At 39.5% G+C, this 9,878-nt stretch overlaps 1 protein-coding gene across 1 annotated transcript; it reads left to right on the forward strand.

The window, feature by feature from the left end:
- The first annotated feature begins 4,251 nt into the window (after positions 1–4,251).
- Positions 4,252–9,427, forward strand: tmbim4 (transmembrane BAX inhibitor motif containing 4). Its single transcript, XM_067490187.1, has 7 exons — positions 4,252–4,474; positions 4,787–4,895; positions 5,117–5,222; positions 5,353–5,386; positions 5,464–5,581; positions 6,019–6,064; positions 8,098–9,427. Exons 1-7 carry the CDS (start codon positions 4,384–4,386, stop codon positions 8,302–8,304), a joined length of 711 nt encoding a protein of 236 aa, XP_067346288.1. The 5' UTR covers positions 4,252–4,383; the 3' UTR covers positions 8,305–9,427.
- Positions 9,428–9,878: the final 451 nt, after the last annotated feature.

Here is a 9,878-nt window from a genome sequence, read left to right on the forward strand (position 1 = left end):
GACAAACTGAAAGTGAAAGGTTCAGTTTATTCACCCTTTGTTCAGTTGTTGTTGCTTACTGAACCCGACATTCGAAAAAATTTCATGGACAGACTGAAATGTAATCATGCACGATAACTGAAGCAGTGGTGCCTTACAAATATCACCGCACCAGGACGTGAAGTACAGCAGTTGCACTCGGGAACCGAATGGAGGACACATAAAATTAGAAAATTTAAATCCCTCTGAAGGCACGAGAGGGATGACTGTTTGCCACCTATTAGCCACTAGAAAGACCCTCGAAGGCGGATTTTACATTAAGATAGCCCTGAACTTTTAAGGGTGTTTTCACACCTGAAACTCTAAATATGTTTTCGAGAATTTTTACACGTGATTAAGTTGGGTCCAGTTGAGTTTTAGGAGTGCACTTAAAGACTTTGTGGTGTGGGTCTCTCATTCTCCAGTCCCCTCTCTATATCATTCTCATTCATTGGAAACCTATTTGACTATAGAAAATATAAAATCAAAATGAACAAAATGCATTTGTTGGCAGTTGGTAGCACTACATACAGTATCAGTGGCAGTGCAATGTTGCCACCCTGAAAAGAGAATATTCGCTCACTATCTTGTATAAAGAGAATCTTTTCGGAATATAACGAGATACTTTGATACTTTTTACAAGATATTTTTCTCATTCTAACAATAGAACTGACACACTTTTGATTTAACTCGGTTAGGGAATACTTTTTTTGCACTAAAAAAAGTCAGCATGTGTCGATTTCGTCAAATTTTGGGCCATAGTCACTAAAGTCTAACCTGCAAAAGTCTAAGAAAACAACAATGTGGTGTCAAGAAAAGATATTTGAAAATAATGCCTTTTGTCATTTGTTCAAATTTTTATAAAACTGAGAAGGTTGGATGCAACAAGATATCAGCGCTTAAGATAGTTTGGAGTTGAAGGAATCATGTCAGAAGGGTGAAAATCCCTCATGTGACAGATAATGGTGTTTTCCACGCCGGTTATGGCTGTACACCGGAACTATGGGTGGAGCTAAAGGCAAAACAAAGAGGGAAATGTTGCCAAACTACTATGATCCACACAGCTATTTTAACATTTTACCAGCTATGTCACCACAAAACAAATGGTATTTTCAGTTTTTCCATGTCTCATAAATTGGGATGGTTGTTTTATTCACTGGGAAAGTTGTTTTGGTGCACATCACTCCAAAAACAGAACTCATTACATGTGTAACATTACCACGGTGACCCCGGTGGAGGACGCAGCAGAGCTGGTGTATTCTTTGAAATCAAAACTAAAACCAAACCGGAGCGGAATTTCACCGAGATAAAAACAGGACAAACATGTTTCTTACTCTTTTGCATTAGCCTTGGTGATTTGGTAAGAAAAGACAAGCAGTTTATTACAGAAGTATTAAACTGTGTTGCCAGCTTTGTATTGTGTCTACTGCAGTAAAAAGATAAAGACAAAAAAACTGCAGCCTAACAAATCCCTGCTGCAGTTTAATTGAATTCAGGAGGGATACAAAGAATTATATTTTATATTTATATTATACTTAGTAGATCAAAATAGTACTTTTTTTGGAAGGTGGATATACTGTGTGTCCAGGAGACCAGGTGGAAAGGTAGCAAGGCTAGAAGCTTAGGAGCAGGGTTCAAGTTGTTTTACCATGGGTCAGATAGGAAGAGAAATGGAGTAGGAGTAGGAGTTATATTGAAAGAGGATTTTGTGAGGAATGTTCTAGAGGTGAAAAGAGTATTAGACAGGTTGATGAGTCTGAAGCTGGAAGTTGAAGGGGTGATGTTCAATGTTGTGAGTGGTTATGCCCCACAGGTAGGATGTGAGTTAGAAGAGAAGGAGAAATTCTGGAGTGAGTTAGATAAGAGAGTGGTAATTTGTGCAGATTCTAATGGACATGTAGATGAAGGGAACAGAGGTGATGAGAATGTGATGGATGAGAAGGATGGAAATGGCTGTAGTAAACACTTACTTTCAGAAGCGGCAGGAAAATAGGGTGACATATAAGAGCAGACGTGGAAGCACTCAGGTGGGCAACATCTTGTGATGACTTTGTAATCTGTGTTAGGACCACAGTCGGAATGTAATTTGTTTAATGCACTGTTACCTGTGGACTTTTTTTGGGTCTCTTTCTGTATGTGTGTGATATATGTTGTGTTTTGATGAGCCCAGCAGCTGAATGTGTTGCAGCCCTTTACATCAGAAGGTTTAAATCCAGTGTCTTCCAGTTCAACCACGGCCTCTTCTCTCTCTCTCGCTGCCAATCCACCAGGCACCATTGTTAAATATGTTGCAAATTATATTCTACTTGTAACCCTAACATGCAGAAACTCTTTCGTAAAGATGGGGTTAGCTTTTTGTTTATAATATTTTTTTCTTTTGTTTATTTAGTAGGAGTTTAAGTTCCTAGTATTTCTTTTTTCTTTTTCTTACACTAAAGAGGGAGAGGTGGATTTGTACAGGTTGGTGAGACAAAGAGATAGAGATGGAAAGGATGTGCAGCAGGTTAGTGTGATTAAAGCTAAGGATGGAAATGTATGGACAGGTGCCAGGAGTGTGATGGGAAGATGGAAGGAGAACTTTGAAGAGTTGATGAATGAGGAAAATGAAAGGGAACGAAGAGTAGAAGAGGTGACTGGTGTGGAGCAGGAAGTAGCAAAGATTAGTAAGAGTGAAGTGAGGAGGACATTGAAGAGGATGAAGAGTAGAAAGGCAGTTGGTCCTGATGACAAACCTGTGGAGGTATGGAAGTGTCTAGGATAGGAGGCAGTAGAGTTTCTGACTAGTTTGTTTAACAAGATCTTGGAGAGTGAGAGGATGCTGAGGACTGGAGGAGAAGTGTACTGGTACCAATTTTTAAGAACAAGGGAGATGAGCAGAGCTGTGCAAACTACAGAAGAATAAAGTTGATGAGCCATATAAACAAATTGTGGGAAAGAGTAGCAGGGCAGAGGTGAGCATTTGTGAGCAGATACTACAGATTCAGTATTTGCTTTGAGGATGCTGATGGAGAAGTACAGATCAGAGCATTGGGTTGGGATGCAGATGGCCGTGGGTTCAAATCCTACCCCAACAGGTGTGGCCCCCCCCAGTCATCAAGGACCACCTTGGTGCCGGTCCTGAGCCCGAATAAAATGGGAGGGCTGAGGCAGAAATTGCATCCGCTATAAAAACTCAGACTCAGGTCAGAGGGAGTTACATTGTGTCTTCGTAGATTTAGAGAAAGCGTATGACATGGTGCTGAGAGAGGAGCTGTGGTATTGGATGAGGACGTCTGGAGCGGCAGAGAAGTATGCTAGAGTGGTGCAGTGGTGAGGTGCTGTAGGTGTGACAGAGGAGTTCAAGGTGGAGGTGGGTCTGCTTCAAGGATTATGTCTAAGCCCCTTCTTGTTTACTCTGGTGATGGACAGACTGACAGATGAGGTAAGACAGGAATCTCCGTGGATGTGGATGTTTGCAGATGACATTGTGATTTGTAGTGAGAGCAGGGAGCAGGTGGAGGAAAATCTAGAGAGATGGAGGTCTGATCTGGAAAACAGAGGAATGAAGCTTGGCCGCAGTAAGACAGAATACATGTGTGTCAATGAGAGAGACCCAGGGGGAAAGGTGAGGTTACAAGGAGCAGAGGTTAAGAAGGTGCAGGTGGTTTCAACTTCCTTCCAGGTTCTTCAAGTTGAAATTGTGGAGGATTGGGTTGGCATCTTGCACCCCCTACTGGTTCTACAAGCAAACTGCAAGGGGGGCAAAAGGGGTTCTGGTGATTTGAAAAATTAAGACTTAATTATATATCAGTTGTTTTATTTAATATAAAATAGTTTGATCCAATTTATTTTAACTTTTTTTAAGAGCAGAGATGTTAAAAGTTAAGTCTACCATGGTTGTAAAAAATGATTAAAACTGATTTTCTGAAGTGATAGGTTGTATTTTTCCAGATGGATTTATTTGTACAACATATTATCAACTGCTTTGGTGATTGATTTATTTATATCAAAACACAAGGTTGCATAACTAAGTCTGGAAATTCCCTCTGCTTTAGTAATGAAATGTTTCCGCTAAGACACAGTATTTTACACCCATTCAGCAAACTATTTTTGGGATTATATCTAATTAGCGTCAAGAATAGTGAACATCTGGAGTCTTTATCATTATTGATAGCGATTCCTACGCAAATATGGGACAGAATATGTAATCGTTTAAAACCGGTAGTTCTTCCTCCACTGATGACGTCACGTTTGAGCATGCGCCCTGTGGGTTGGACGTAGCCAGCAGTCAGTACTTTAATGGCGCAGAGTGGAGTGTAGTTCTTTTTTATTCCCACAAACTCACAGTAGCTAACGTTACCTTTCGTAACACGACACAGTATCACGATGAGTACTGAAAAATACCCGAGGTCTTCTATTGAAGACGACTTCAACTATGGTACAAATGTTGCCACAGCAAGTGTCCAGATACGAATGGGTAAGTGAAGCAGGCTTCACAATGTAAATGTTGACAGCGCTTAACACGTAAGCTAAGGGCTGTTAACGCTAAGCTAACATTTATTTGTGTAGAAATATTGACTTCTTTTTTTTTATAACAGTTACTTCGCTTTCCATAACCAGCTGTTAACACAGGTTCACACAGTAAGGAATAGTTGTTCCGGGTTTAAGTTGAACAAATGTTAGGTAGTTGTCATTGTAGCTGATGGTATATTTCGTACACATAAACACAGAAGTGTGTACATATCCAGCCGAAGGATCCGATGTGAATACTGTTGTGCTTCTTGATCAGACTTCTTAAGGAAGGTGTACACCCTCCTGAGCTTGCAGATCATTCTGACCACAGCCACCTCTGCCGTCTTCATGTTCTCTCAAACCATCAAGGACTTTGTACATGCCAGGTGAGAATGGCCTGTCTGACGAAGACTTGAAATGTGATGATGGTATATGACAGCTCCTAGGCCCCATTACATCAAATATTTAGTTTTATGTCTCCAAAGCCAGGCACTATGTGTATCGATACATAAAAACTGATGTTAGAGCTGTTGGTTGTGTTGTAGATATGATCCATTAATTCTCTTAAGGCCATGTTTGTCTGACTGTGGTATGACTTGTTCCTCAGTCCTGCTGTGGTTTTGGTTTCTGCTCTGGGTTCTCTGGTTCTTCTGCTGGCCCTGGCCATGTACAGGCAACAACATCCAGTAAACCTCTACCTGCTTCTTGCATTTGTAAGTCATTTTTTGTTCACGTTCTTTTAAGTAGCCCAGCTGCCTTGCGACTGTTACAGTGGTTGGGTATTTAATAACAGCTCCTAGTTTAGCATATAATTTTATCTTTGTGATTTTTTTTTTTTTGCAGACTCTGTTGGAGGCAATATCTGTGGCCACTGCTGGTAAGTAATTTATCTGCCAGTTCAGTGTTCTGAGCATGTTAAAAAGTTTATTAGAGTTTTTTTTTTTCTCCACACAGTGACCTTTTATGAATACTCCACTGTACTGCAAGCCTTGTTCTTGACCTGTGCTGTGTTTGCTGGACTGACGGTTTACACCTTCCAGTCCAAGAGTGACTTTAGCAAACTGGGAGCAGGGTAAGTGTGTCAAGGTTTTTGAAACTCTGACATTTGTTTGTTTGGACACACGAGAAATAGGACATCCTTTCTACTGCATTATCATATGAAGTAGCATCTGTTTCTCGTGCATAGGCTGTCAGCCAGCTTAATCTGCATTTTGTGTGTGTGTTAGGCTATTTATTAAGTCAACTGTTTATTTTTTTTATTAGAAATTGTTATAATCCAGGTTATGATTAGAATATTTTATGAAGCTTTTGTAAAAATGATTTATTACCCAGATATTAGAACTTTATCATGTTCTTCCAGACAGAGTGAAGATCTAGGAGCAAAGAAATTATTGAATAAAGAATTTAGGATGTAACCATAATCTCCACAGTGTTAACACATTGCCCTTTTACTCTTCTGGAGGAAGCTACTATCGGATTTATAGTATTTGGCCTTTTCTTATCTCACAGACTGTTTGCCTGCCTGTGGATCCTTATCATCGCAAGCTTCATGAGGGTGAGTGAATGTCTATTTCCTATTAAAGATATACAAAAAAAGACTGGATTGTTGGAAAAAGAGAACGAGTCTGCATTCAGACGGAAAACAAACATTTAGGGTTTTGTAACTGTGGCTATGTTATTCCAGGATCTGTGATTCTGAAGACTTAACAAACCCCAAAACACTGGTTAAATGAAGATTAACGTTTTAGTTGAACTAGATTTAAAACTACTAGTTTTTAGTATTAGTTTGTTTATTGTTGAAACCCAAAGAAATGGCCATAGTGAAATCAGCAAGAAACCTTTTTTCAAGTCAGTGTGAACACAGCATCAGAGAAATGAAGAAAAACAAAATGAGCAGACTAAGCTCACATCTACATTAAGATGGGTAAACCTGTACTGCCCCTTTCTTTTTCTGGGATTAGGATTTTTTTTCTTCCCCCTAAACCCGAGCTTTTTTTTTAAACTGGTCTCTGGAGTATGGAAATCTGAAAATAAGCACTGTGACAAACAGAAGTTTAGGATACTTACGCAATTTGTACAGCAAGATAACCTGAACACCACTCTTATTATTTTTGAAGCTTAAACACAATCATCAGAAGTAAAAGGTATTATTAGGTAAGAAACTAACCACATCATGATCGCATGACTGAAACATCACCATAACTCAAAGATCAACGGCTTTTAGCTTGTTCCTTCAGGCGTCGCTGCAGCGGAACATGTTCCGCATGTTGATTTAACCTGAGTTGTTATACCGGATGAGATTTCTGCCTCAGCCCTCCCATTTTATTCGGTCTAAGGACGGGCACCAAGGTGGCCATTGATGACTGGAGGGGGCCACACCTGTCGGGGTAGGATTTGAACCCACGGCCTTCTGCATCCCAATCCAATGCTCTACCACTGAAACATCACCACAACTAAACCTTCAATTTCTAAATGAAACAGGAGAACCTCTTCTACAGAAGCCTTTTACTTATAGTGGTGTAGCTGCTGATCATAACCTCATTTAATGCATCTAAACAAAAAGCCATTAAAAGAAGCTATAGACTTCACGCAGAGGGAACCCGAAGACCAAAAATGTATTGGAATATGAAAAATGGACCATGTGACTGAAAGATGTTTTGTTGCCCAGGTATGTCTTATGACATTGATTATTAAAACAATAAATAGGACTGAATGTCTACGCTCAGTTTCAGATTTGGGTCTTGCCTGTTCAGACTGCATTTACACTTAGGAGGTGTAACCAACATGAAAACCAGAGAGCTGTCAATGGGTAAAAACCAAGCAATTGTGAATCTGAGAGAAGATGGAAAATCCGTTAGAGCCATTGCACAAACATTGGCCATAGCCAGTACAACCATTTGGAATGTCCCGAAGAAGAACCCAAACAATGTTGTGGTAATGGACGTCGAACAGGTAGACCAAATAGAAAACCATAGGTGAGCCTTAAAGTTTTACGGACTGATGAGAGAAAAAAGGATTTGCTCTTGATCCAAAACATACAGACTCATGTGTGAAACACAGTGGAGGTAATGTCATGGCTTGGGGCTCTGCATGGCTTCTTCGGGGATGGGCTTATTCATTTTCCCGATGAACAACAAATGCAAACTGGACTCACATGTCCACGGAATTTTGTATGTCAATTTAAAGAAAGATGTGAACAAACTGATTGTGATATCTTTCTTGATGCAGCAAGTTAATAACCCAAAACACACTGCAGAAACAACAAAGGAGTTCATCAGGGGCAAGAAGTGGAAGGTTTTACACTGGCTGTATTAACAGTTTTGCTGTTGTTAACTTTACTGCTCCAGTTCAGTTCATGACTAGTTACGACTGCTGGACAAACAGACCGGTTGTGTTCAATTTGTATATGGTTATTGAAAACATAATTAATAATTGAAAACAAACAAATTGAAATTATACTGATGTTTGATTGATTAGTTGCCCAGACCAGGAGCAGAGGCTGTAGAACAGCGATACCCTCTTTTTAAATAGCTTCTCCATGATGGTGATGGTGAGTCTCTTTGCACGCTCATTTCCCTCTTTCTGCAGTTCTTCTTCAACAGTGACAGCACAGAGCTGGTCCTGGCTGGAGCTGGGGCTCTGGTCTTCTGCGGCTTCATCATCTATGACACCCACCTGCTGATGAAGCAGCTCTCCCCCGAGGAGCACATCCTGGCCTCCATCAACCTCTACCTGGACATTGTCAACCTCTTCCTGCACATCCTGCGTCTCCTCGACTCAATGAAGAAGCACTGAAAGCAGCTGCTTTAATCAGCTCTGACGGATTGTTGTCTATCATAAAACCCCTCTGGAAATTTGCAGATATGCCCGTGCTGTGATCCCCTTGTGTTATTGTGTTACGATACTGAAGTTAAGTATTCTTCATAAATAATCGTTATCGGTGCTTGGTAAACACTTTCCAAGCAGCCGCCTTACCGGGTTTTGCTTCTGATTACCCTTCTGTTTCAGTACATTTACTTTTTTTTAAAAGTATATTTTTATGTACAACTGTATCTTTTGGTGGGGCATCGGAAATATAATTACACTAATTTAAAATCTTAATTAAATTTATTGTTGAATGTTATCAATGTCAAAATGTGTATTTAGCTTATTCCATCAGTGTTCTGCTGTCAAAGTTTATACCTGTAAATGCTGTACAATAGCCACAAGATTGTGCAATTGTATGGTCATTTTAATCACCTCAACAAGTGCATGCTTGGGGATTGTTTAACTGTGACTTCACTAATTTTCGTTGAATGGCAGAATAATATAGGAAGACAGATGGAATAAACTATCCGTCTGCTTCTAGCTGACTCATCTCATTGCTCAAATGTACAGGTTGGGATGTTGGTCAACCGCTTCCAGAATTCCTTTAGATGATGACATCTGAACTTGATGAAAAGCAGCTGGAATCAGACATATTTTAATATGAGAAATCCAGAGGAAAGGTTGAAAGCACAAAAGCATGTAATCTCCAAAGTTGAACAAGAGAAAGCAAGTCAACCTTTAATATCTCTGATTGTACATAATTTTACTGGTGTAAATGTAACCGCATAGTGTTTTGGATCCGGAGCTGAAATGTGTATGAGTCTGTCCGCTCTAATTTACTCAAACATCAGGAAATGGGTAAATGTTCCAAAGGCATTTGATTTTACTCTTCTTAATGATTGAACTAGTAGGACAATGTGCAATATTTTTTGTTTCTCATTCGCAAGCTACATTTTCAGTTACGTGAGATGAAATTGACTCTTGGTTTGTTTGGTAATGGATTAGCAGCAGATTTATGTAATTGTGTCGCTGAGTTTGTAATTCTGGTTTTAGATAAATTGCTGGTCTTTTCCGCTTAAAACTACAAATTATGTTAAGCATTTTAACGGGGCTTACAGTTTTTGTGTTTTTTTTTATTTGCACGTGCCATTTCTTTATTGCCACTAATTGCAGCTATGTTATTAACATTCCACAAAAAAAGAAGAGAGAAAAATCTTCACCAACATACCAACAGACTGTTTAATCATTAAGACAATAATATAGGACAGATTTTCCCTTTGTGAGACAAAGCAGAACGGTGACAGACCTTGCTGGGGTCTTGACTGGAAAGATACTTTAAAAAATCCATTTTTGCTACATAAATGCTGTTATTCAGCAATCAAACATCTACTAGTGTGTTTTCTGTATGCAAGAGGTTCATTTCCTGAAAAGATAAATTTAAAAGGTGTCTTGTAATGAACCCCACATGCTATATTTTACAATCATCCCGCAATGTACTAAGCCGCTTGTAGGTTTGTGTAAAATGTAGTTTAGGAGTAGTTTAAGAAAGAACAGTAAAGGGG

This window comes from Channa argus, chromosome 21 (assembly GCF_033026475.1).
Source record: "Channa argus isolate prfri chromosome 21, Channa argus male v1.0, whole genome shotgun sequence".
NCBI lineage: Eukaryota > Metazoa > Chordata > Actinopteri > Anabantiformes > Channidae > Channa > Channa argus.

Bases quoted from the DNA above. Each gene is read 5' to 3' on its own strand.
- tmbim4 (XM_067490187.1), top strand. From the start codon at position 4,384: ATGAGTACTGAAAAATACCCGAGGTCTTCTATTGAAGACGACTTCAAC. The intron at 4,475-4,786 runs GTAAGTGAAGCA...CTTCTTGATCAG, and splicing joins AAGTGTCCAGATACGAATGG to ACTTCTTAAGGAAGGTGTAC. The intron at 5,223-5,352 runs GTAAGTCATTTT...TTTTTTTTGCAG, and splicing joins TCTACCTGCTTCTTGCATTT to ACTCTGTTGGAGGCAATATC.